The sequence below is a fragment of the Plectropomus leopardus genome, chromosome 22 (assembly GCF_008729295.1).
Source record: "Plectropomus leopardus isolate mb chromosome 22, YSFRI_Pleo_2.0, whole genome shotgun sequence".
NCBI lineage: Eukaryota > Metazoa > Chordata > Actinopteri > Perciformes > Serranidae > Plectropomus > Plectropomus leopardus.
In genome coordinates this window covers 11530443-11558407 of record NC_056484.1, presented here as the reverse complement: position 1 = coordinate 11558407, position 27965 = coordinate 11530443, and the positions used below count along the sequence as shown (strand labels likewise).

The following is a 27965-nucleotide window of genomic DNA, read 5'->3' as shown; positions in this document are numbered from 1 at the left end:
GTGTTCATAGTCAGGAACATTTTAAGCAAAAATCTTTTTCGCCTCTCAGAAAACCTTTAATGGAAACTCTGTTCATGTGAGTTCTGTGTTTAACTGCTGCTTTCCCACTCTGTCTCGTCTGTCGGTGCGCTTTCAGTATCCTTTTTCCACGCCGCACTGTTATTAGTTATGAATGTTTTCACTGTGTGAGAAAATGAATGTGTGGATTGAGAGCGTGTGAAAATGTCAATTTTGTTAGTCCCACGGTCAGTGCCTCAGAGTTTGCAGCCCTATATATCCTTTATTTCTGAACGGTTACATGCACTGGTGCAGGTAGAGCTGAGAATTACCTGAACTACCATGCACATGCATGAGTTATTTTGATACCTGGTACCTTTGCTGCAGCAAATTGAGGTAGAAAAATAATCAGTTGCAGTTTTTGTCGATAAATTCATCCAAGAAGCTTATTTTAGTCAGATGTTACTGAGTGAAGTAATAAATAATAAGTATAGCCACTTATCATTAGTGTCTACACCTGAATCCAGCCTGTAAATACATATACTTTATTGCATATACATGTTATGCATCAGTTGGCGCACAGTGTTTGAGGGGGGCGGCTTCCAAGAAAGTGCGTCAGTGTGAGTGTTTGTGTGTGCTGTCAAAAACACTTGTGTAACAGCTGGGGCTGAAGGAATCTGTTTTTATAGAGACACGGATGGATAGAGAGAGAGGTGGTTTAACTTCCCCTCTCTTCTTTCTTCTGTGTCCTGTCTCATCCCATCACTCCATTATAAACCACCATAAGATATGATTACATATGACATCTACAAACCAGGGTGCACTTTTCTAATAATTTCCCCCCTTCTGGCTCCCAGATCTGTCCTCAATCTCTCCTTTTCCTCTTTCCTTCGCTCCTCCCACATTTCTCTGTCCTTGCCCTAAAAAATATCAGTCTTTCTCTATTTCTCTTATGATCTGCTTCCTTTTTCCTCCATCTGTCCGCTCTTTCCTGCTTTAAGTTGATTTATTGTTCTGTGCCGTTATTTTGAGGAACTCTTAAAGTGTGTTTAAAGAAAGCACATATATTGAATACGCCTCAGCAGTGAAAGTGTTTTTGTTTATGTCTGTCTGTGTGTATAAAGAAAAAGACATAAAAACAGTGTGTTTGAAAGAAATATTGTGAAGTGCAGAGAGCAAGAGATGACGTGGTGTTATTTGCAGTTTGACCGTACGCTGTGTTGAAGGAAGAAAGGCTGCTTGTGTATGGGGAGCGTCTCCTCACACAGCACTGCTTCTTTTTCTCGCTGGTTTCAGTGAAAAGGTTTAGCTGCTGTGCATTTCTGACGGCACTGAGACTCTCAGTCTGAGAATTCAGATGATTATAGTGGTCAGACGATGAAAATAAACCAAAATGTTTCAGCTTTTAGTGAAAGAGTGCCGTGCTTCCAGAGATTTACAATAATTGCATAGTAACAGCAGCAGCCCTGGCAAACAGGACGGAGGCCTGATGCAGAGCGCGCTGTTTCTGTTTAGATACAAACTGCATGAGGAAGGACGGAAACGTGAGTCCATCGGCAGCTGTCAGCAAGATGTTAAAGCCCAGTCTGCTCAGTCTCAAGTGGAGTTTAAATAATTGATGAGTAATCAATTAGTCAAGCTACAAAAAAATAATTAGCAGCTATTTTGATCATTTATTGATAAGTTGAGTAGAGCTGCATTGATTGGTTGATTAATTGGCAGCTATTAAATTAACTTATTTGATAAATTATTGATTTGGTTTGAGTAATTTTAGTAAAAAAGTAAAAAATAGTGATCTGAGTACAGCTTCTTAAATATGAATATTTTCTGGTTTCTTTACTCTGTGATAGTAACTTAATATCTTGCAGTTTTTGACCAAACAAGACATTTTAGGACATCATTTCATCAGCACTGAATGACATTTTTGAACATTTTCTGACATTTTATAGACTAAGCATCTAATAGTTTAATCAAGGAAGTAATCGTAACATCAAGCAAAAATGAAAGTAACCAGTAGTTGCAGTCATTTTTTTAAACAAAAACTCAACGCATTTTTATTCGTTCAAACTACTGCATTGTGAGGCTTTTCAGCTTTTCTCCATTTTATATAATACTGAATTGAATATCTTTAGGATTGTTGGTTGGACAGAAAAGACATTTAAATCTCTCTCCAGTAAAAAGAAAATATAAAAAGGAAAAAAAAGTTTAGTGCTTTTTGTTACTTCACTAAGATATTCTACTTTCATTGTGCAGAATCATGTACATGCAGAGTTTTGCATTGCAAGACTTGAGTTTAAGATGTGAACATACTTGCATGCTTTTTTCAGTTCAGTATACGATTTGTGTAATGCGGAAACTTGAAGCCTGCAATGAACATACGCTGAGAGTTTTGATCATTTTTACGAGGTAGTTATCAGACTCTAATTATTATTCAAAGCAGAGTATTTTATGTCTTAGAATGTCTGGAGGGGATCTCTTAAGTGGAAACTGACAACTTTTCCTCTCCTATGGGGTTTTTCGTGGCTGCAAATGAGGCAGACGTGGCACCATCCTGATCGTGTGCACACGTTAATGTGTGCTGAGGCTTCAACTGACTGAAAGAAACACTTTTTACAAGCAGAAGTTCTCATAATATATGATCGAAATTATAGTTATTAATAAATTGCGGCCAAATTATTACTCACTGCTGATTACAATGGCACCATCATATCAACGTGATGCTGCAATAGCAGTTACCAATAAAAGAAATCCACCAAGTGCAGCGCTTGTTAGAAAAAAGTGTTTTCCATTACTGCTATCCTCTTCCTGATTTGTTTGTGCAATGGTTGACACACCATCTTTTTAACGTACATTAAACCTTCATCAACCAGACAGAATTTTATGTTGAAAGGGAGGCTTATGGGGAACCAATCTAAATGGTGATGGTATAATTATTTTATAGCCATTATGCTATGTAATCAATAGTGCTGTCCCCTGAATCAGATTAAGCTTTTCAGTCCAAATATTCACCTATCCATTTCTTTTTTTCCATATAAAGTTTGAGAGTTTGAATAAGATTCAGCATGACAGTGATATTCGTGTAATATAGTAAGCAAGCTAAACAAGCTACGGACAGACCTGAAACATACATTTTATTGCTGGCTTAAGCCAGAGACTGTATCATATTAAGTTGCTGTGAGCTATGAATTCATTTTTTCTAAGCAGAAGGCAGAAGAAAACATGTCGGAGCCTTACAGTGCAAATCCTCCACCAGGCCTCGTGTCTGGGAACGCCTGTTCAGAGCAGTGTGAAACTCAAGAGCGCTCACCCTGCAGCAAAATCGTGGGACCAAAATGTCCCCAGAAGTACAATGCATAGCACACTGATTAGCAAAAAAATGACACAATGATTCCAGTCTCAGACTTTGAGGGGCAGATCTAGCAATTAAAATTAACTTTTTAATGATAAGTTAAAGTCTATTTCCACTTTAAAGTTGTCACATTGGGATGTGGGAAACAGTAATGGAATTTTTTCTGACATCATAAAGACTAAACAAATATTGATCAACAGAGCAAGTAGTTGGCAGATAAATCAATAATGCAAATGATCATTAGTTGCAGGTGCATTAGCTCAGCGTGTGAAATGTAAATTTGAGATAAAAGCACTTCAGGAGTGTGTGCTGCAGCTTTAAGATGTACTTTAACAGTGTTTGTCGTCAGAGAACGTGGTTCCCTCTTTACTCTCCTCATCCCTCCACTGCTCTCTCTCCTTCTTCATCCCCCGTTTCCTTCCATCATCTCCTCTACCTCTCTCTACCTGCCAATCATTCATCTCCCCACGGTAGCCTTTTCTCATCTACCTCCCACTTCATCTGCCCATACATGCACAGGAATCTGTCTTGATGACTTGGTGCAGAGACAGCTGCCCACTTGCAGTTCTGACTTCCATTGTGCCAGAACAAAAAGACCTCACATATAGAGGAGGGAGACTGCAAATATCACTCTAGATGTGCACGTTCAGCACTCCTCCCTTTACACTCTCTTCTTTTCAGTGTTTCACTTACCAGCTTTCCTGGTTTTACATGCATTACTGTCAGCCTGCAGTCAGCTCACACACACACTGAGCTGTGTGTGTGTGTGTGTGTCTGTGTGTTTTTATTCCCCCCTACTCTCTGTACTTTTCCTTCGCTTCTTTCTTCCTTTTCCACCAGCTCCTGCCTCTCTCCTCTTATCTCTGAATGAATGAATGCACAATTAAGTGTTCAGCGCGGGTAGTCTCGCTGCTGTTCTGTCTGTGTTACACTCTCGAAGGAATCTCTCACACACTCTCTGAGTGTGTGTTTATACTCTCGTTTGACTCTGACTGCAGCTCCAGTGTGAGTCACTGATCCAGTAGTGAGCTGACTGCAGTACTTCTATTGTTTGGCAACACGGCTTGTTTTTTTTTTATGTTTTTACTCCTCAGCTTCTCAATGTGTTCATATGTAGATACATTTGAATACCGCTGCTCCATTTTTACTGTCCATTATTTAAAATGCACAAAGACATGCATTGGATATCCCTGATTTCCGTTGTTTCTCCCTTTTCTGTTACCAGTATTTTGTGTTTGAGGAGTTTTGATAGATACCATATTAACCATGCAAGAAAATTTTTTTTTGGAAACAATAAATAATTATATCTCTGGTAAAATTTCTATATATGTACATAATAAATTATGGCTACACAATTAATCTAAATATTATCAAAATATTGCCACGTGCAATATCCAGATCCCAAGAGCTGCATTATTTAGATAAAGGAAAAAGGTGTCACAACATATCATCATAAACAAAGCATTGTGGTGCTACAGAGATGCCCCGGCCTTTAAATCATTTTCCAAACATAAGGGAACGTGCTTCTGCGGTACAGGTCCCAACAAATATCACAATCAAATAATTTATATTTTTTCCAGTGAAAATGAAAAGCAAATCATTTCAGCCCTGGTTTGTTGAACCTAATTGGGGTCAGCTGTTGAGTTGAAACACTTAATTGATTAGTTGAATGACAAAAAAATCATTTTGCAGCTATCATGATTAATTTCAAGTTATTTTTAATGTCAAAAATATAGCTTATAAATACATCTATATAAAAATATGTACTACTAGTTACAGAAGTTTTAGTTTAAAATTCATAGACTTCTATGTTGTCACAAAGAAAATCATTTTTTGGGTTTTGGTGTGTTGGTCAGCTCTTGTAAGGGCAGTTTGTAAGCATATCCAGACTAACACTAATTGCAATTCAGGGAGTTATGGTGTGTTAACATTAGTTCATGCATTACTGCTTTTGTTTGTTGTTTTCCTTAGCGCCTACTTTAAATGTGTTTTTGGATGGCATAAAGACATTTGATATCACTTCGACCTTGGAAAAATATGAGCTTTTTTGTTTAATATATTTATTTATTTATTTATTACTATTTTCTGACATTTTAAAGATCAAACTAAATTAATTTAGTGAAGAAAGATTAATTGATAATAATTGTCAATAACTGTTAGTTAAAGCCCTTCAAAAATTGCTCCAACACTGCCTGAATACACAACAAGAATGTTTTATTATGTCCACACTAATGCAGGTTTTCATCCTCTCTAACATCCTCTTTTCCCCTGGTGTCACCGTGTGGCATCTGGATTACATCAATGATAGATAAAGCCTGTCTGGTGCTTTTATTTTGCCACAGCCGACAGGAAACAAAGAGATAAACAAAGCCGCCTACTCACCTTTAGTCATTTTTTTCTTTATTCAGACAGCAGGGAAGCAGAGACGGGGAGAAATCTCTTTGTAGAGCCGTGTGGACACTCTTCTGTGGGTTTCTATTGTTCACTGTACAGTGTTTATTTCTGTCCTGTCGTAGCTCCACCAATGAGGTGAAGAACCTGATGCAGTCGCTGCCCAGGACCAGCGAGCCCAGAGAGATGCTGTTTGAGGATCGGACTCGGGCCCACGCTGATCACATCGGACAGGGCTTCGAACGGCAAACCACAGCAGCCGTGGGGGTGCTGAAGGCTGTACGGGCCGGAGAAAGGTAGGCGGGGAAGCAACATGTGATCACACTGTTGGGTAGCAGTGGCTGTTTAGAAGCAACACACGCTCAGCATTTATACAGCCTGCTCTTTACAAGAAATGACATGTAATCCTTCTTACTGTGTCCTCCCCTCCCTCCCTTGTTTTCAGCTCAGAGCCTCCTCGTGTAACCAAAGACGTCGTGTGTTTCCATGCTGGCGATTTCCCTCAAGTGGTTCAGAGGCTGCAGTTGGACTTGCACGAACCTCCGCTGTCTCAGGTTTTTATATCACACAAACACACACACACACACTCACACACACACAATAAGCAGTACTCACACAGGAGATTCACAGAAGAGTCGTCTTTATTATGTCCCAACTTAATCTGAGTTATTCATCTGTGTTTCATATATAAACCTTACTATTTTATAAGAGGTAGGGTGTAATGTTAAATGAATCTGATGTGGATGCTGCTACCTTGTGGAGCAGAATTGAACTGCAGAAAGTTAGAGAGCTCATCTAGAGCCCAGAAATGATGAGTTTCAGTTTAGTCATTTATTATAATGCCTCTTTGGTGAAGGTGCTTGTAGAGTTTTCGCTCCCTCATCTAGCTACAGTTTTACTTTACAAGAGATTGTATTCAAAGCAGAAGAATTTAGGACTATGTGAATGCACATGTTCAGTTACTGAGTGCAGCCATTTTTGCTGTAAATAAGCTGTCTGTTTTAAGTCTGTTGCTGTTTCTTTTTTAAATTTTATTTATCTTTTTGCTTTAATGTTTCTACTCGCTTTGCTCTTTTATGTGAAACTCTTTATGCTGCTGACTTGGCAGCAATGTCCATGCAAAAGAGGTTTGGATTTTAAAAGGGAATAACCATGGTAAAATAAAGGTTAAATAAATAAACAAAATTATGATTTTGGGATGCCCCATCCATCCTACTCTTGTGAACGTAATATCTCAGAAACTCTTTGGTGGACTTCCGATAAGATTTGGCACAAATGTCCTCTTGTACTTAAGGATGAAGTGATTAGAATTTGATGGACAAAGTTTACAAAATATGTGACTTAAGAATTCATTTGTGACAAAATTTCACTCAAATATCTAATAGGATAAATGAAGTATTAACGTTTTGATGAAATCCAGAAGGTCAAAGCTCAACTTCACTGTGAAATCATAATGTTCTGCAAAAACACCTTTCTGTCCCTTACTTAAGTTAACAACTCATTTCGCAATGTATGGGCATGACCTTTATCATTTTGCTGACCTTGATACTGCCTGTTGTGTTTGCATGCATGTTTGTTCACATAAGAATGTTACTAACGCTTTAGCCGAGGTACGCCAGAATAAACAGCAGGGTTTTACAGATCATTATAAGACTTGAAAGAGGCGGTTCTTCCTCTTTGCTCGACCCCTGCCTAGATTCATGAGTCAGATAGAGTAGAACAGGTACAGTTTGGATAGTCTTTAGCTTACCAACCTCTGGCAAAGAGCCAAAAAGTCAGTCATTGTCATTGTATCAATGGCAAAAAATGTCTCAAAATGACAATAATATTGCAATTCTTTCTAGGATAGCATATTGTTTAAAAAAGAGTTGTGACAGGCTTAAATAGGTCTGGTGTGCTGCCAGGTTGTAGATGTGTGTAGAGCATCAGTGTGTCCGAGTTTGTAGCTTCTTTGAAGCAACATCCAAATTTGAAGTTTAAAATATGTTTGCAGTCATTAGTGGGTGGATTAGGCAGTGTAAAAAAGGGACGTTTTAAGCTTTGACTTGAAAGTGGTCATAGTCAGGGCTTGTCTAACATAATCTGGGAGGTTATTCCAGGTTTGTGCTGCATGATAACAAAAAACTGTCACCATGTTTTATTCTAACTCTTGGGACAGTCAGTAGGCCGGTCCCAGATGGCCTGAGTGTCCTAGAGGGTTCATATGTCCCAAGCATGTAGATGTATATAGAGCCACAAAGTGATTAGCACCATAGTTCCCCTACGAAGTTCCTTCTTTTCGCCACCTTTTTACGACACATCCAAACAGTGGCGACATCATGCAGTTCTGGTGTGTGATTTTAGACAGCATGTCGGCACTGCAGAATTAAAAGAGGCATGACAGGTGTGAAGTTTAACACAACAGTGCCACCGCTGTCTAGTGTGACATATAACATGCCACATCGCTCAACAATAACAATGGCATCACATTTGAATAACAATCATTTCCTATCTTTGTTGTATAACGGCTGATCTTGTCCTCGGCTCGGAGGTTAAAGAGCTCCTGAATCCCATTTTCTTCCCAGTTTGCAGACATTTATGGCCGCTACTCTCCTCCTTTAAGCTAGCTGTTAACAGCTACCTTTTAAGTCTCCTGGCAGTGGGTCGCACGCAAAATACGTCAAATAACGTTTTACCTGTGCTTCCCATGATCCCTTCCTGCCAGCTGTCCTGTTCACACAGACTTTGATTCGGAGCTGTTACTAACTCTGATGTCGGCTGAAAGGCATGACAACTCGGTCCTTCTGTTCCGCAATTTTACCTTTTATTCAGAATGGCGAGGCGACAAATGGCATGAAATTCCCACCTTGAAGAAGCAGTGTGAAAGGGTGTCAAAAGATGGAGGTTTCATTTTGGAGTGTACCTCTTCATCTCCTCTCTCTTCACAGTGCGTGCAGTGGGTGGATGATGCCAAACTGAATCAGCTGCGCCGCGAGGGCATCCACTACGCCCGCATCCGGCTGTGCCACAATGACATCTACTTCATCCCTCGCAACGTGGTCCACCAGTTTAAGACCGTGTCGTCCGTCTGCAGCCTGGCGTGGCACGTCCGCTTAAGACAATATCACTGTGGAGAGGGAGAGGAGGAGGAGGGGGAGGAGGCGGAGGTGAAGGAAGAGGAGGAGGAGGTTGAGTTAAAGGAGAAGGAGAGGAAAAAAGAGGAGGAAAAAGTGGAGAAGCGAGAAAAGAAGGGTGAGAAAGGAGTGAAGGAGAGGATAAAAGAGGAGGAGGAGGTGGTGGTAGAAAACAGGACGTTACCGGCTGTCAAAAAGGAGGAACAGGATCATCCGCCTCTCTCGTCTCAGCCCGCGCTCTCAGTGGACTCGAGCAGTGCGAGAGACAAAGAGGTGGAGAAAGAGAGGGCCAAAGAAGGAGGGAAGTCTAAACAACAGGATTCACCTCCTGCTAAGGTGAAAGTAGAACCCCCTGCGCCTCCTCTTTGCAAGAATAAATCACCGTCACCTCTCTCTCCTGCCCCTCATCCTCCTCATCAGGACACAAAACCCAAAGCATCAAAGCACCTTCATCATCGCCACCATCACCATCATTCGGACAGCAGAGTGAAGTCTTCCTCCTCTTCAGCTCCTAAATCACCCGCCTCTAAGTCTTCCTCTTCTTCAGCTGTTCGCTCCTCTTCTGCTGCTCCCTCTCTGTCCTCTACCTTTTCTCCGTCTCCTGCTCTGTCCCCCTCCGTGTCAGCAACTGCATCATCTACTAGTACTCCTCCCAAGCCTGCTGCAGACTTCTCTCTCCCTCCTTCCACTGTCTCTTCGACTTCCCGTCTGCCTTCCTCCTCTCCGTCAGACCGGCCAAAAGACAAAGACTCGCCTTGCCTGAAGCCAGACGTCCCCTCGGACACACGGACACAAGAGGTTAGAGCGCCACACAGGTCACCATCTGCGGATTTACAAACCTCTACGAGCTCACAAGCCGACACACGGACATACGCTCAAACGGCGACAGACTCACGGACACAAACACTCCAAGAGAGATGGACTCACAGTGCCGACTCCAGGACGGATCCACAGATGCATCCGCCACAGGACGCTGCGAGGCAAGGAATTTACATGCAGCAATACGCACCCCAGCATCTCCCGCCGCCTCCTCACCTCCCTCACATGCTTCCCCCATCTTTCTCCCCTCTCCTGCCACACTCCCATCTCCCTCACAGACCTCCAGTCCTCCCCCCAAATCCGCTACCCAGTCCGCCTCTCCCCACACAGCAACCTCTGAACTCTTACCTCAGTCAGAAAGCGCCGCCACATTCGGTCCACATGAGTCATCTGCATCACCAACCGAACATCACCGCGCAGTCTCAGTCGTACTACCAGCCTCCGCTCATCGCCGCCCCGCGTCAACCAAACACTCCCCTCACCAGCGCCCAGTCTCTCCCCCCTCACCTCTCGCCCCATCAGTTCGCCCCCCACGCCAACACCTTCTTCCCGCCTCAGCATCCCCACTTCTCCCCGCACCCGTTCCTCCCCCCTCAGTCTTACCTCTCCCAACCGCCAGGCTCGTACCCGCTGCAACCGCCATACCAGTCTTTCCCTCACCCGCCTCCTCCTCCTTCCTCTTCGCCGCCTCCCCCTCCTCCTTCTCTTCCGCCTCCTCCTCCCCCTCAGCCTTCCCCGTCTGTCCTCCCCTCTCCCCCAGAAGCATGAAGAGGAAGAGGAGCAGAAATAGATTTTATAGTTTTTTTGTACATAATGATGCCGTTTTTAAATGTTTTATTTTGGTCGTGTTGTGAAACGATGTAAAAAGGAAATAACGAGGATGTATCGGTATGAACACGGTGTGGTAGTTTATGAAGCAGAGTCGGACTTTATTCACCCCAGACCTCTTTACTGGGCTGGTTTAGATTGTACTCTTTAGTTGTACTCAGAAGTACTGAGAGTTGATTGCATTTATTGATAGTTTTGGCCTTCGGTCATGTGTGGCTACACTATTCAGGCTCAAGGTTTGAACGAGCTCCCTCGTCTGCCAAACTGCTGTCTCGTTCTTTTGTTTGAAGTGAGCTCTCAAAAGTAGGAAGGAAAGAAGATATTTACATAAAAAGGTCCAGATGACGACCTTTTTGTGAAACTTGCAGCTAATGCTTCCATTTTTGTGGCTTTTTTTCTAGTATATTCTATGTGCCCAAGACTGTTTCTGGAATAATGATGGGTCAAATTGTGATATTATACAGTACTTTGTTGTATTGATGTAATATTGCTACATTTCCTCCACAATATTGTATCGATACATCTTATTTAATACAATGTATCGCAGTATGTTTCCCTGATATTGTATTATGAGCAATAATGCTCCGCAATAATCTGCTGAATATAATTGCATTTCCCCATTATTGTGGTAGGGTGACGGCACTTATCAGTATTTTTATTCTGATTTCTAAGCTATTGATAAAGAGACATTAATGTCCTGTTGAATCATGTTGGGATTTTTCTTATCAGTTCCAGTGTTTTATTGTTCAGGAAGAATATTATGGAGCTCCTTAAGGGACATGGGTGGAAAAAAAAGAGATGGTGAAAAAAATAAATACATTTGATGGTGGAGAAAAAGACATGATGGAGGGGGGGGAATGATGTTGAAAAAAATTTGATATTAGAAAAACAATTTGATGGTGGAAAAGAAATTGATGATGGAAAAAAAAGATGTTTCTTTTTCCTCATATATATATGTGTATATATATATATATATATATATATATTCTTTCATCATAATGTCATTACCATCATGAAATTGTTTTCCATCATCAAATTTTCCCTCATAAATTCTTGTTTTTTCACCATCAAATTATTTTTTCCATCTATCTATTTTTTCTCTCTCCCACGTCCCTTTAGGTGCTCTGTATTGTGCAGTTTTATTTGCTAACCCCCCCCCCCAATCTGAGTAATAATCATAGTAAGCTAAACTATACAGTAGCACCATAATGAGAGTCACAGTTTAAAGGAATAGTCTGACCTTTTGGATAAATGCATTAATTTGCGGTCTTGATGAGAGTTCGATGAAAAGCTCAATAACCACTCTCATGTCTGTCTGGTAAATATAAATCTGGAACCAGCAGCCACTTCGCTCAGCTTAGCTTAGCTCAGCGCAAAGCCTGGAGAGACACTGGAGACTTGTCGGCTCTGTGAGCAGCCAGGCAACAAGCGGAGAGTACTCACAAGTTACTGCTCCTGGCCAAGAAACAGTCCGGCACATAACGGCCTGTAAAACCTCTGTTGTTGTGGTTTCGCTTCCATTCAGTGTGAGCAAAGTGGTGAATTAAACATTCATTTCAGGTGGCAAAGCGAATTTGCATCTCTGCATCACGTACAGTCCAACTTTGTAGAATTTTGAACACTGAAGTCGCAGCCTGACGTTCGTGTGGTTGACCCTCTTAATGCCATATGTAACTCGCCGTTATTGTATGATATTGACCGTAGAATATATAACCTGTCCCACATGAGAGATGCAGCCTGGCTGGCAGTGGTTTGGAAAACAGGCATGAAGAGTAAGAAAATGGAAAATGTGCTCGCAGCAAACTAGCTAACAAATAAAACCGTCCCATCTGGCAGCTCCCACATTTGGCACGAAATTAGTGGATTGTCAGCAATTACGATTTAATTGCCTAGTAATTTGATAATATATTAATTGGTTTCAGTTCTGTTTTTTTTTTTTTTTTAAGAAAAGAAAAAAAATCTCTGATTCCAGCTTCTTAATATTTTCAAGTTTCGTCAAGTAAACTGAATATTTTCGGGTTGTGGACAAAACAAAATATTTGAGGACGTCATCTAGGGCTTTGAGAAACACTAAAGGACATTTCTCACTATTTTCTGACATTTTACAGACCAAACAACAATCAAGAACATAATTAACAGATTAATTGATGTTGAAAACAATTGTTAGTTGCAGCCTTAACATGAACAAACAAAGGTTATGCAGTGATTATGTAAATAACTTGTCAGATGGGTTTCATTTCTGGGGATGAGCAGGGCTAACTTGCTGCTAACAGAAGCTTTATATTAACTACACAGACATTGGAGTGATAACAATGTAACTCTATAAAGAACGTTTATAAGAATATTTCCCAAATGTCAAACAACTCCTTAAAATGACTGCACTTAACTTGTACCTGTAGCCCTGAAGACCAGTGGCAGAGCTCTTAGTGAAATTTAGCTGTGTTATTCAGTGTCTGTTGGATGTGTACCAGGGTCTCCTAATTTTGGAAACGGAGCACTTGGCTCTTCAGCCAAGGACAAATTCGAGCCAGCCAAGGCTGCTACTCAGATCGGCCTTCACAGTCTCAGGAATAAAAATATTCAGGACACATCCACGATTTATTGGTTTCCCCCTAAAAACAAATATCCCAAATATTAGTTACCTTTTTAGGTAAAAGTTCAGGGTCATTAGTACCTATGCAGCTACATTAAGAGCTTGCCATAAGTTAACTTTTGATCTCACAGCATCTGGATAGCAACGACAGAATGAGCAGAGCAATATCACACAGATGCAGAAAGTCAAGACGTCCGAAATGTGACTCATTACAGCACTTTGTAACACGGATTTATCAACTGCTGTTTAAATACAGTTGATATAGGAGCGACTAATTATGTCTGATTATCAACAGGGCAAATTCAGGTTCTTCCAAGACTATTACTTTAAAGGGACAGTTCACCCCAAAATCAAAAATACATATTTTCTCTCTTACCTATAGTGGTATTAATGATTCTTGATTGTTTTTGGTGTGAGTTGTGGAGTTTTGGAGATATAAATATAAATATCTGCCTTCTCTCCAATATAATGGAACTAGATGGCCCTCAGCTCGTGGTGCTCAAAGGGGCCAAAAATACATCTGAGAAATTCAACAGTAATTTCTCTTTACTGTAATCATGACCTGTTCGCTCAAAATAATCCACAGATAGAAACCTAGAATTCCATTCATGATTTCTGTAATGGAAGAACAACTGGAAGATATCTGAAATGAATATTGCCAATAGTAAGAATTTAATTATTGGTATCAACAATTTGATATTTCCACTTTTGAGAACTGAGAATGGTTGATGTCAATAAGAATTGCCTTGTCCCTACATTAAACTGCTTACCACAAGGTTTGTGGATTAAAATAAATAAAAATGTGAGTTTTAGATTTTGGGGTGAACTGTCCCTTTCAGGCCTCACAAACTCTATGATAATTTTTTTTTTTTTTTTATGGAAACATGCTCCAAGACACAGAAGGTACACTGTTGAGAGTTCATTCCCAAAGCACTATTTATCTATTTAACTGAAGTCCAGATTCTCTACAGTGTGTCTATTAACATGTTTTATTTATCAAGCAGGGACTGGAGTGACCTCTTGTGTTTAAAAAGTACAATAAATTATTGAAATTCTCTTTTTGCGACAGCTATGAATATGTTTCTCCAAGTGGTGAATATCTGATTTTTAGAGTCAAACTCTTCTGTCTCACTTTGATGTTGATGACTTGATTTTTTTTTTCTGTCACTTGATGTCTTGATTTTACTATTAATATTGGAGTACAGCCCACTTGCTAATGTAGCCCACAACATTTCCCCAGTGCCTGTCCTTAACTGTGAACTAATAAGTGGTCCAGAGCCATCCAGAGAAGGAGTTCTGTCTTTTCATGGGAGTTTTTAGGAGCCCCAGTTTTAAGATATCACTGGAAAACCAGAGCCTTAAATTGGTCTTGAAAGCAGCTAAAAATTCCAAATATCTGCGGTTAAGTTGGGATAAGTCAAACTTTGTGGCTTGGTGGGATGAAGTCCTTAAAACAGGGTTGTGTTTTTCATGATTCTGTTCTCACCGCAGGCCTGGAAAATCCTGGAAAATGAAACCCTCAGCTCTTTTGGTCAGTGTGCCTCTCGGGACTTCATTTCAGAGACAGAACTCTTCACTTTGTGGCTTTTGGAAGAGCGAGGTGACGATTAGCACTTGATGCCCGTTGCAAGGCGCTCTGCAGCTCTTTTTATGCTTTTTGGGTTTCAGATGTTACAAAAAAAAAAAAACCTGACAGGAACTTCTATATTTTTTGTACAAATGTGACAAAATTATGGTTGAAAACAAAGCAAGTCTTCAGGGGCTGGCATTGTTTTCAGGTTTATTTATCTCAGTTTTTGGTTGTTTTTTTTTCTATTTTGTTTCTGTGGTTTTTAACTGTCAGCACTGTAGTGTACATAAGAAGTTTTGTAAAGAGGAAAAAAAACTTGTAGTGTGGTTTCTACTTTAAATATGAGCCTAGCTAATAAAAGGTTCAGTGTATGGAGAATGTTGTGGTACGTGGCGATGTTTACTGGTCTGGTGATTAAATACTTGCACATCGATAAAGGTATATTTTAAGAATAGCTTCTTTATATACAACGTTATACATCGGTGCGCTGTCAGGATAGAGGGCAGGTAACTTTAGGCCAGGACCACCAACACGGGGCCGTTTACAGCTGCTCCAGTCAATTCAAGTCAATTTTATTTACAAAGCCCATTATAATAAAACACAGTTTGCCTCAGAGGGCTTTACAGCATACGACATCCCTCTGTCCTTAGACCCTCACATCATCCGAGGAAAATCTCCTGAAAAAAAAACCCTGTAATGGGAGGAGAAAAGTGGAAGAAACCTGAGGAAGATCGGCTGAGGAGGGATCCCTCTTCCAGGATGGACAGACGTGCAATAGATGTTGTAAATAACAATTAAATTACAAGCTGATCAAAATGGCAAAAAACAAATGCCAGCACATAAAGTCCTGTTTGATTTCAATTTTCTCGCAAGTAAAATCTTAGGGAACCGCGGGAGTGCTTGGATCGAAGGATTCAGTCTGTGCGTTTTTAATAATAATAATTACCTTTATCTATATAACACTATTATTCACAATTTTACAAAATGCATTTTATAAGAAACAGCAGTTTGAAGCAAAACAATAATAAATGAATATGTAAACAAGACAGTGATCATAAAAACATATAATCACCAGCAGGGGCGTAGCATCAAATTCTGCATAAACTAACGCAGAATGCATAAGCCGTCGCTGTGCCCCCTCTTTGTGCACCTTAAGGATTTTTAAAAATGTATTTTTTTACAAAGTCAGTCCGCTATCTTTCCCTTTCCCTTCTTTATTTCACAGAACTCGGAGACAAATCATAGATTTAGGGCGACCTAAATCATTTTGAGCCTTTAAGAGGAAGGACAGACCTTTAGGATCTCTATTCAAAGTCTAATGTATGTCTGTGTTTTCTCTCTCTGTTTTGCTGTTATGCAAGCCGCCCACTCACTGCAGTCTGCAGCAATGAGCTCAGCAGTTTTAGCAGGCAAGATTTGATACACACTACAATGCAGTAGTCCAACAATTCAGGGCTGGTGTGTGTCGGGTCAAATATGACTCAAAACAGCCTTTTTCCCTCTCGTTTCATGCTTTCATGCACACTCTCTCACACACAGTGGGAATGCCAGAAGAGCTCAGCTGACCTTTACAGAGCGGGAGTGAGGGAGGAAGCTGAAGCAAAGAAAAAGAAATCGTTTTGGAGGGAAATGTCGGGAAAATATCATTGAAACAGACAACACTGTACTGTCTTTGTGCATTCACTATTCACTCCTCGAGGGCTTTGGTATAATTAAGCAGGGAACAGTACTCTTCCTTGGTTACATTTTGAAATTAATTTGGCTTTAAGGGGAATCTTTAGTATTTTTCAACTTAGACATTTTTTTAATGATGTTTTTGTATCTAAGTGACTATTGGGAACAGTTTTTGAGTTTGATACAGTGCTCAGCGAGAGCTCTGCAACATGTGTCTGATCGGTTTGGCAACTTTTTTTGTGCTGCGTTCAGATGCCTTTAACAAGTATTGAAACCTCTGGAGCCTGAGCAAATTGGTTTGGTTTCTTTTTCAAACAGGAATAAAGACGAAGAGAAACTTGGAAAGAAATTTCTGGCAAATTGCAAGGAATAAACAGATATAGAAAATTATTTTTAAAAAAAGCTCCGGAAAAGTGACGAGAAAACTATTTGTCATATCATACATATTATTAGATAATAATATATCATATATATTATCATTTTAAAATATTGTGGGACATATATATATATAAAGTATATTTCCATATATAATATAATAATTATAAAGTGTATATATATCTCATAAATATATCATTTATCATAATTACATATTTTTAATATATATTTAACAGTGTTGTTTTCATTTGTTTATGCACTTTTTCCTCTTTTTTCACAATTTTTGTTATAGTAATGTCAGGTCATTTTCTTTTACTTTTTTTTTTTTTTTTTGGTTCATTTCATCTTATGTTGCTCATTGCCCTCTTACCGTGTTTTTGAAAGAAATCAAATCAGGTCCCAAAGGGTTAAGGTACATTTTTCAGATAATACTTCTGTAATTTTTACTTTGGTATGAATTTTTTTTACTTCAGAACCTTTGACGTCAGATTTCTCATGCTATGTTCAGACCCCTTTTGCAAGAATTTTAATATCTGAAACCTGAGAAAATTGGTTTGATATTTTTTCAAAAACATGATGAGCAACTTGGAAAGAAACATCCCGCACATTAAAAATAATAAGTAGTAAAAGGTGAAAAAAGTGTCCCGAAATTAGCTATGGAGGAGGGGAGATTATTAGATATCATCAAAAACTACAGAAAAAATGTCCAGAAAACTGTAGTTATACTTCTTTTATTTCTACATTTAAAATTATGTTACAACAGTTCTAACAGTTATTTTCTTGTTTGTTTTTTGTTTTTACTTTTCTTTTTTTTTGTGATTACGTTTTGGTTATTTTCTTATAACTTTTATAAAGTTCTTTCAAAGTAAATAAAGTTTTTCCATGTTTTTGAAATTAACAAGCCAATTTGCTCACATTTCAAAGGGTTAAATATGTGGACAAAATCATTCTGTGAAGTCGTAAAAACACTAAGACTTCAGTGTGTTAGAGGAACTGAAGTGTTCCTAAAAGGACACACACACACACACACACACACACACACACACACACACAGAGCTGTTTGCTCAGTGGTCGTTTCAAAGTTCATTTCACGTCACGTCCCAACAGGATTTTCGCCCAGCAACCGCGATACTTTGATTTACGGTCTTGAAATAACTTGGATCCTTCTGGAAACACTTTAATGTGTGTATTTTTACAACAATTTAAGACAGCTTAATGTGCAGAATCCATTTATTTTAATTATCAAATGCTTTCAATCTCAAAACACCTGATCCTTTTCATTTCAACACAGTGCAAAATAATGCAAAGAATACTAAAAATGAAATGGCACAAAACAAATGTCTTGCATGCACAGTGTCACCCGTACCATACAGTTGAAACATGATGGCACAACATTAGAAACTGCTGTTAGAAAGTATTCTGATGCACGTTTCACCCTCATATTTAATAAACAGTAGAAACATGATGTGTTACTCCTGTCGACGTCGGACTTTGTTCCCACAGTAACAACAGATGACTGATTTTCACATGATGATTGACATGATACAAAAGCGACCTTGTGCGGAGCGGAGAGGGTAGCCTTCGGGAAAATCACAAGTTGTTCTGAGATGCTTTTATGTCCAAAACAATTTCTTAAATTATCCGATTTCCTTCAGCCAAACCAAGCTGTTGTCACGAACACCTATAAAGTTAATTTAAAACTTGTGGAATAATATTTGGCCAACTGCTCTGCACAGCTCATGAATGAAAAGAAAAAAAAGGTTGTAGCATAAATAAAGCCACACAATGAATTAAAGCATATGTAACAAAATGTACGCTCCACGATTTGGTACCACGAGAGTCAATATTAAATACCATTCTTTACATGAGCGTGTGTGCTCACTTATATACAGTGAAAATAAACACTAAAAAACAATACTGAACACCTTCAGTTCGAGACAGAAGCAAACATCAGCAGATGTTAATGTTTCTTCCAGTGTCGGCTTCACAGTAGTCATAGAAATTTACACTTGATCCCCTATTGGCATTTTTCTGTCCCTGTTTTTGTAAATAAATGAGAGCCATTTTTTAACTTTTCTGATTTTTTCAAAAGAATGGACAGAAAGCCGAGTCCCGTCCATGCCCTCACAGCATACTCCACCGAGGTCTGAACAAGGGCTGGGTATCACTTCAAAAATACTAATATCAAAAAATAAAAATGAATATTTTTTAAAAAGCTAGGGAAAAATGCTCAGAGAACGTCATTTCTAATTATCGTACATGTATATGTAAAATTATTTAACAGAATTATGATATTGTTTTGAGCCATTTTTTAGGTCATTTTTTATGTTGTTATTTTGTTAACCCCCTTTATTTTCTTTGTTTGCCAATTTTCACGTAATTCTTTTTGTACTTTTTTGTTTCATTTTTTTTTTTTTTACCAATTTCTTGCTAATTTCTTCTTTAATTGCTGATTTCCTTCTTCCGGTGTTTTTGAAGCATAAAGCCAAATTGCCCTGTTAAAAAAGAGTTAAAGTATTGAGCACCCAGCCCTAGTCTGAACTCACTTTTTTTTTTTTTTAAAGCCACAGTTTCTTAATCTTAAACTGAATTCTCATATCGGAAATGATGATTTTACTCCTTCTCGACTCTTAGCCCTCTCTGGAAACATGATCAGGTCAAAACAAAAACTCGAATTTCACAAAGTCTTGGTCATAAAACCGCACATCTACTCTCAACATTTTTTATTATTTTGTATGTCGGTGTAATGATCTGTCCTCTCTCAGGCCTCTCTCCTCTCAGGAAAGATATTCAGGCCCAGCTCCACCAGCGCCCCCAGCAGCATGGTCCACAGTGGTATGCACACAAACGTCAGTTTTACGTCCGCCAGCTTCTCCAGCTTGGCGCACAGCGTCAGGCAGAAGCCCAGCTTAAGCAGCATGGCCGTCAGGTACCAGGCACGCAGACGCAGGTCCGGGGAGCCGTTGCGCGGGTCGTACCCGGGTTTGCAGCGGCCGGCCATCTTTATGGCAAGCATGAGGATGAGGATGCCATCAAATACCCAGACTGGGAGGAAGATGAGGAACCAGTTCCACTGCACCTGGAAGGAGGAAACGGTGATTGTGTCATAATCAAGGTGTTAATCCACAAATCACACTGAACAAAAACTTTACCGCAACACTCTGGTTTTTGCTCACGCTTTTCTCAGGTACACGTGAAAGATCTAAGACTTTTTTCACGCTCTGAGCAGATTTATTTCTCTCATATTTTGTTAAAATCAGTGTAAGCGAGCACTTCTCCTTTTCCAAACGGACTCACAACTGCACAAGTTGGTTATGACAGCGAACTGCAGTCTGGTTAAGACGTTGGTGAAGATGATGAGCGTGCTGATGAGATCGTCTGAGACGATTTCTGGCAGTTTATGCAGAAACATTTCAGTTCTGCAAACCCATTATTAGATCAGCTGGTTTGGTGGCTGCTCTCAAATGAAGACGCTGAATGTGGAGGTCCTGAGCTGGTGTGGTTAAATGTTGTCTGTAGTTGTGAGAGCTTGTTGGATGTACTGCCATTTAAGCGAGAAGACACTGGAGACATCTGATGGTAATGAAATAAACATTCAGTCCACAGGCAGCAGCTCTGGTGGACATTTCTGCAGTCTGCATGCCAACACATGCTCCCTCAAAACCTTTGACATCTATGTCATTGTGTTGTAATAAACAGTGACTTTTTACTGTGATGGGAGCAAAAACAAAACTGTTGCATTCAAATTTTTGTTCAGTGTTATGAGTGCGGTGGGTCAATTTCTAGCTTGTGTGAAAAGTTGTGTGAGTAAAATGGGATGATATACAAATAAATTCTAGTCCGTAAACACAACAAGGACTAAAAGTAAACGGGCAATTAGGCTATATTGACCAAGTTAAGGCTACTAAAATATATGGTGAACAAAAGGGACATTTTTATGAAGAGACTGCAGGGTTAACCAAAAAAAATCTTTACCTTCCCATCCAGTTTGAGTACCAGCATGATGAGGAAGACCAGGGTGAAGACCCACGTCAATAAAACCCTCTGAGCCAGAGACATCTCACTGACTGGAGACAGATCAGAGGAGGAATCAGGCATAACATCCATAAGACAATAGATCAGAGACAATCAGACGTTCATGAACATGGGAACAAGGCATAAGCAACTTCACAAGAAATCACCCCCAAAATAAGAAAATAAACAAATAAAAGTATAAAAAAAACCCAGGAAATAACCTGAAAGGTGATAAAATAAAATAATAAAAATGAATAAATAATAAAAAATAAATTTTACTGTAACTTAATTTTAAATATATAATTTTAATATTCCTCCTCGTTATTTAATTATTATTATTTAATAGTCATCTAATGATTCTTCCAGTTTTTAAAGCTAATTTTCAGGTTATTTTTTGTCACATTTCAATATTTTATTAATTTATTTTTGCAATTTGTGTGACACTTCAAACTACTGATTGCCTTTCCCATGTTCTTGACAGAAATGAAACCAATGAAAACAATTTGCTCATGTTTCAGAGGTTTTTTATGCTTGTGAAAGGCGGCTGAACAAAACACAAGTAAATTGAAGTTGATCCAGGGATTAAAGGGTCAAAGAAAACATGCCTTTAAACCCACCTGCAGGTTTTAGGGCTCTGATGGTATCTAAAAATAATACAAAATATAACCATTTACAGTTGAATATTCTTCCCCTAATTCAAATTAAAAATATAACTCTAGTGCTTATAAAAACATAACTGAAGTGCCTCCCTTGTTTTCAACCACCTCCACTTCTCTGATAAATAACTAACAGTCCCTTATGATGTGTGATAGAGTATTATGGCAAGAAAAGCGTCATATAAGAATCCACAGCAACGTTAGAAATAGCTCTTTAAAACGTTGTATCGTTAAAAATATCAAACCACGCATCACCAATACTATCTATTATCAATTTTAAATCAATAACTCTCATCCATCGTTATGGTTAGCTTGAGTTACAATGACAGCTAGCTTTTAGATCCCAGTAGCATTTTAGCTAATCAGTTAGGGATTTATGTACGACAATATCTGACTTACTTCAGTGTGTTTCTACATCGGTGACTGGCATTTTCGTCTCCCTGTGAGGTAAACACCACATCTCTAAACGTCTCTGATAATAATTCACATTATTATCAGCAGACGGCTCCGGTAACGGCAGCAGACGGAGGGGTTTTCTGGTCCGTTGTCCGTCTATGTCCCGCCCCTCCCGGATGCCGATTGGTCCTTGCCCGGTTACGTCAGATTTGTTTAAACGTCCATCAAGTTATGGTTTTACCATAAAGTTGATGCAAAAGCGCAAAGTTGTTGTAAGTTGCCTGCAGTGGGTTTTTCCATCCACTGGAGGTAAGTAAAGTTCTCCAAAATCCAAAATTGGCTGGGTTGGTGATATGGTGAAATCAAATATAACAGTGTTTTCTTTGCCAAATACCTTGATATCAATATTGTGGTTTTGACTATTGGTGCTTTCACAAAATATTTACACATTGATATTTTTGATGAATAATCATTAGTAATGCGGATATACTGACTAAGTGGCAAATATTAGAGTGGTTATAACAGTCTGCTAAGTTCAGAAAATTACCTCACTTTACTGTAATGCAGCCTTTAAAAAGCAGGACAAGATGATAAGTGGAGCTGCACTTTTATAGTGCCTTTAGTCAGGGATTACTCAAAGCTGTCTTTTTCTCTCTGTGGTTGTGTTTATATTGTATTTACAGTACCACTACATGAAACTGTGACATTTTCCTGTGATATATTTTTTAATGTATTTTGGTGTATGTAATTTAGTCATTAGGGTGACATTGTTTTTCTTTGGACCCTCCCTAAAGCTACAAATATTTTTCCTTGAGCCTCTGTGAGTATATATATATTTATATATTTAGCACTGTTTTGCATGTCATTTCCTTGTTTGTTTTTGTTTTTTACTTTCAGTTTTTTGGTAAATCTAGGTCATTTTCTTGTGAAATGTTTCTAATTTCTTTCTTATTTTTGGGTCATTTCACATTAAGTTGCTCAGTGACTTCATTCCATGTCTGAAATAAATCAAGCCAATTTGCTAATGTTTCAAAGGGTTAACAAACAACTGGTAAAATAATGCTACATTCATGTGACGTCGGAATAATCGGAATAATAACTTTCCCACTTGGAAAATTCACATCAATGGCTTCTTATGTCAGAAAAACAACTCCATAACTCTGAGATAATTTTACAAGAGGAGTTGCCATTTGAGGTCAAAAATGCAAAATATGGCGAGCAGTCAATTTTTGATGAATACTAAGACACTTAAAAAAAAATCCTTTGTTAAATATCAATTTTATGATCATTTGTAAAGTGTAATATGGTATTAATGTTAACTGTTATAAATAAATTGGAAACAGCTATCAACATATTATTTAAATGCTTTAAGCATCTAAAATACGACCCATCGTCTTGTTCCCACTTTACGACCTCAAAACACATGAACACAGCAAAGTCGGAGGAATGACTTCTCAGCTGGAAATCTCTCACTTTCTGACATCACATGAACGCAACATAAATACAAACAATCGTATGCATCTCCCCTCAGCCAAAATTTAAAATCAGGAAGTCCCTCCCCCTTTTTGCCACACCACTTCCCCTCTCGTAGATAACAAACAGTCCCTGACCGTCGGCGGCTCAAAATGTCATGGCGCCTGTACGCGGTGGTTTACGGTGAGCTGAAGTAGTATTTTTACAGTGAGAGGCTGAAAGGAAAAAGCTAATACTTCAAACATCGGTGAGCAGACACTCAGCATCTCTCCCAGACACTGGACACGTTTAGTTAGCTTAGTGCGGCAGTTAGTCGCGTTTATAAACCACAGTTTGGGGTGAGCGGGCGGACTCGGAGCCGCCGTGGCAGTGAAGGAGGTAAGACTGAGCGGCTGCATGTTGTGTTTGGACCACATTGATCAGGGTTGGAGATTTGGGGCCAGCTGTGTGGGCTCTTTGTGCCTGCTGCCGGTAGCTTAGCTTACTGTGTAGCATGATATGAGCTAGCAGGAGGTGAGGAAGAGGAGGAGGAGGAGGAGGAGGAGGAGGACAGCCTGTGTGAGGTGAAGGCTGTCTGAAAACACCGTGACTGCATCTACACCAGCTAGCTACCAGATTAGCTGCCTTTAAACTGATTTACAGCGCTGCACAGGTCATGTCCTTTTTAGGAGTGAAAACACACTGTAACGTGTACTAACCGTACTGTGTAGCTGTATTGTAACGTTACCGACTTCCAAGACAACAGTGCAACATACTTTAACCCATCATTTATCTGCACATAACCTCCATGTACATTAAAGCCTACTTAAAGCCTTTGCAAACTGAGCAAATAGACTTATTTCTGTCAAAAACATAGGCATAAGGCAACGAGCAGTTTGACATAAAGTTACCTAAAATTGTTACAAGAAAATGACTTGAAAATAAGCTAAAAAAGGAGAGTAAAGAACAAAAACAAACAAGAAAATGACTTGGAAAAAGTGCTACAAATAAAAAAACAACAATCTGTGACATGTTTTGAATATGCAGTTATGATACTCATAAATATTTTTGCTTGTAAACATTTTTAGGGATGCACAATCATATCAGCATGTCATAGGTGGTTGATATTAGCTTCAAAATGAAGTATGGGAATCGGCCAACATGCCAATATTACAAACCGTTTAATAAAAAGTGAATATGTAGAAAACATTGGCCAGAAATTGAAGTTTTTTTCTCATTTTGCACAATGATTAAATATAACATACATTGAAAAGCATTATACTTTATTTCTTCAGTTGCTGGTGGGCCATCCTGATAAGAGTATGTGTAATATGATGATAACTACAGAGGAAACTTCATGATCACTAAACTTAGGTGGGGAAAAAATTGATATATTGATACTGTTATCCATTTTTGGCGAAATTAGTTGTTATATTTTGGCATATTTGATATTGGCAAAAAAAATCCAATATCGTGCATCTCCGTAAAGGGTTGCAACGGTATCAGATTTTCATGGTATAACTGTCTCAGACGATATTGGGGTTTCACAGTATGATGGTATATGAACTGTGCAACTATTGTTGTTATTATTATTATTGGTTAAGCAAACACTTCACTGCCATAGCCTAATTGAATCTTGAAACCATTTTTGTAATTGAAGTTTATTTTTATTTATTTATTTATTTATTTATTTGTAGTTTAGTTTAAGTCCCCCTTTTGAAAATAACTAAAAAAAGAAAAAAAAGATGAGATTCTCTCTCTCAGGTTGCATTTTTTTAGATAAACAAATGTGCATGTTAATAACTATCTAATATCATGTAGGAAACTTGTGGCTTACCTACCTTCGTTAAACAGTGGGTTCCCTCTTTGGGTTCCTTCAGGGTCTGAGGTCACTATCCCTTAACTGTTAAAAGAAATTGCATGACTGAAAGATGTTTTTTACTTGCTAGATTGTTTGTCAGACTTGTAAGTCGGGGGTTAGGTTTCATGTCGACATTGGGGGGAACATATATGAAACTTTAGGGGTCCTCCCCCAGGCATTTTGAGCATAAATGTCCTGCATTCTGGTGAATTTTTCTGACTTAAGTTGTGCCTCTCTGTGCCAGTTTTAGGTAGAAATGTCTGTAATAATCAATTGATAATAATCAATTAATCTTTTTAAAATTCTTCTGCTTTTTTAATGTTTTTATTGACAGGGACAAATACACGTCTTTAATATTGAAGGGGAAATGTCCTGAAATCTACATTTATATTTTTGGGATGGCATACAACCTTGCTAAACAATTAATTTCCTGGTCAGAATTACAGTGCATTACAGCTGAATCTGCTGGTTGATTTATTCATTGTAAAATGCCACAAAATAGTGGAAAATGTCCACATTTTTTCCAGAACCGAGGGTGATGTGTTTTAATTACTTGTTTTGTGCAACCACACTTTGATATTAAAAGTTTTGAGTCATGCAAGAACTAGAAAACCAATACATTTTGAAATTTCAGAGCGTCTTTAATTGGCATTTAGCTACTTTGCATTCAATTTTAATTTATTTTTTAAAATAGTTGATGTTGGTCAATTTTATGTCAATTGACTAATTGATAACGTTTGTTTCAGGACAAATTTTTATTCCATATCTTTATTATTTATCCTACTCTCTAATGCTGTGGTCAAGTCATTTCACTTCTAATGTTCGAGTTGGTATTGTGTTGGTCTTGTGTCCTCGGAGAAGCAGCGATGGGACACTGTTGCAGACGTTCGGGCTCACAGTTTGGCAGGTCATCTGATTATCCAACACTGTTTGCCGTCCAGCCAGCCTGTCTGTTCCAGTGTCCGACTAACGCTGTCATCACTCACCCAGATTTTCCACCGCAGTCATAATTTGACCCCTAAGTTAACCTTCCTCACCACGCTGGCAGATAATTCACAACATTTACATGCAGCCGGAACAGTCAAATAAAGATCAACATCTTCCTTATTTTTCTATCAACCTGTAGTTCGTACATAAAATGTTTTTGGAGAATCTTTTGGAGAAGATTTAGGAGAAGAGTAGGAACAGATCAGACTATATTTAATCAGTTAATCCTGTTATAAAACATGACAGAAGCAGAAACGACCGTCTGCAGTAGTAGTACTGCCGCAGCTGTAATACATGACTGTGCTTGGACTGCAGCCAGTAATTTAACATGTATGTTTCACCTGCCGGCAGTCAGGTATGCAGGTCGGCACCCTGAATTCTTCAAATTTTAACCCTGTTTCTAAAAATCACGTAAAAAATGCAACAGCAAAGCAAACCTCTTATATGATTTAGGCTGCTTGTTTGTGAATTCATGACTTTTATCTCTTAAGCAACTTGGTAATGCTTTCATTCAGAGTAACTTCCTTCACGTATGAATAGAGATGGCTTTCAGTCAGGTATGAGATGCCATGAAGTGCCCTTGAGCAAGGCACTTTCATACAGTTTAATGGCAAACGGCGGGGAGCTGTGTTTGCAGAAGCGAAAGTTGCGTGTTTGTTACTTGTTGAGGGATGGGAGAGGAGCGATGGCATTACTTTTGCTGTGATTTGCGTGTTGACAAGGCTGGTGTTGTGTTACAGACCTGGGATTCCCGGGACGATACAAACACCTGCATGTACACACACACACATTGTGGACCGGACTACACACAGCCTTTGAGACATTGATTGACTGTCAGTTCGGCCAGTAGTAATTGTTAGTCAACAAAGCCGTGCGGCAGCTCTGCAGTGTTTACAAACTGGTCTGCTCAGTGTGTGTGTGTGTGTGTGTGTGTGTGTGTGTGTATATGTGTGTGTGTTTGTAATTCTAGCACCCACAGACCCAGACTACTGTCTGTTGTCTGACCAGCGTGTCTTTGTGTCGTTTGTTCTCTCTCTCTCTCCCAGTCTCTTTCACGATGCTGTGTGTAATTGTGCATCTTGAATCCGCCTGCAGAGCTGGTTACATCATCAGCTGCAATGTCGTTACATCACAACATCAGACTGCCATCTCATCTAATGTTACAGCTGCAGAGCGACCCGCAGGGCAATGATATAAGTCATAGAAATTACAGCCGTTGCAGTATTGAGCGAGAGCAGAAAGGTCGCAGAGAAAGGTCAAGTGGCTTTGCAGACGCCTGAGAAGTGCCGTGTTACGGGCTCGGCTGTACTGCGGCAGGCTGACAGCTTGAGTTAATGATAAGGTGTTGTTATGTTGAGCCATTGCTGCTCAGGTTAAGTCTATAAAATCCAGCGTCACAGACAGGATGGGGAATCTACAGCAGGTGCATTTTGACTCTGTACTTGATCCGGCTGTCTGTTAAATGTTGAAATGCGTCACTGTGGTTCGTTAAAGCCAATTAAAGTTTGTTTTATCATATGGGGCTTTTTTCAAAACGGGCATTTTAACATGTTACAGAAGGCAAAAGTGTAAATACTTTTTCTGTAATTAACGATGGCTGAATTACATGTCCGGGTGCTGGTGTTTTATCTGCACTTTTTGTTATCCTCTCTGCCGTCTTGACTGTAAGGGAGCTGAGAGGGACAATTTAATCGGATGCAGCTTTCTTTTAAAGTCCAGTTTTAAATGACATGGCTGTGTTTTGGTTATTAGAAATACATTTCCTCATATTAGGGAAAGCAGAGTGCAGATAAATGAATGCGTGGCAAACCCTGTAGGCTGTCTATTTTTCACATGCAGTCTCTGTAAAAGGCATATATGGATTTGCTCTGTGCAACCTGCCCCAGCATC

General features: G+C 39.2%; 3 protein-coding genes across 4 annotated transcripts in view; 2 read left to right on the top strand and 1 right to left on the bottom strand.

The window, feature by feature from the left end:
* Window positions 1-8889, top strand: part of LOC121961163 (lysine-specific demethylase RSBN1L-like) — a gene marked incomplete at its 3' end in the record, with an annotated part of 39654 nt that extends 30765 nt beyond the window's left edge. Inside the window, exons 7-9 of the mRNA XM_042511042.1 lie at window positions 5863-6033; window positions 6183-6291; window positions 8665-8889. Coding sequence (XP_042366976.1) covers window positions 5863-6033; window positions 6183-6291; window positions 8665-8889 — 505 coding nt within the window. The remainder of the gene's footprint in view (window positions 1-5862; window positions 6034-6182; window positions 6292-8664) is intronic.
* A 27-nt stretch (window positions 8890-8916) lies between these two features.
* On the top strand, window positions 8917-11202 carry LOC121961164 (extensin-like; the record flags this gene model as incomplete). Its single annotated transcript, XM_042511043.1, has 1 exon — window positions 8917-11202. A coding segment is annotated over one exon (1521 nt), but the record flags the coding sequence as incomplete, so codon positions are not given.
* A 7899-nt stretch (window positions 11203-19101) lies between these two features.
* On the bottom strand, window positions 19102-21919 carry LOC121961539 (transmembrane protein 60-like). 2 transcript variants are annotated; one of them, XM_042511567.1, is made up of 3 exons: window positions 21779-21919; window positions 20685-20776; window positions 19102-19788 (listed from the first exon to the last, which is right to left on the bottom strand). In XM_042511567.1, the coding sequence occupies exons 2-3, from the start codon at window positions 20766-20768 to the stop codon at window positions 19471-19473; spliced, it is 402 nt and encodes a 133-aa protein (XP_042367501.1). In that variant the 5' UTR covers window positions 20769-20776; window positions 21779-21919; the 3' UTR covers window positions 19102-19470. The 2 variants fall into 2 exon arrangements, with proteins under 2 accessions (XP_042367501.1, XP_042367500.1); XM_042511566.1 differs by lacking the exon at window positions 21779-21919 and having other exon boundaries at window positions 20685-20884.
* Between the last annotated feature and the right edge of the window lie 6046 nt (window positions 21920-27965).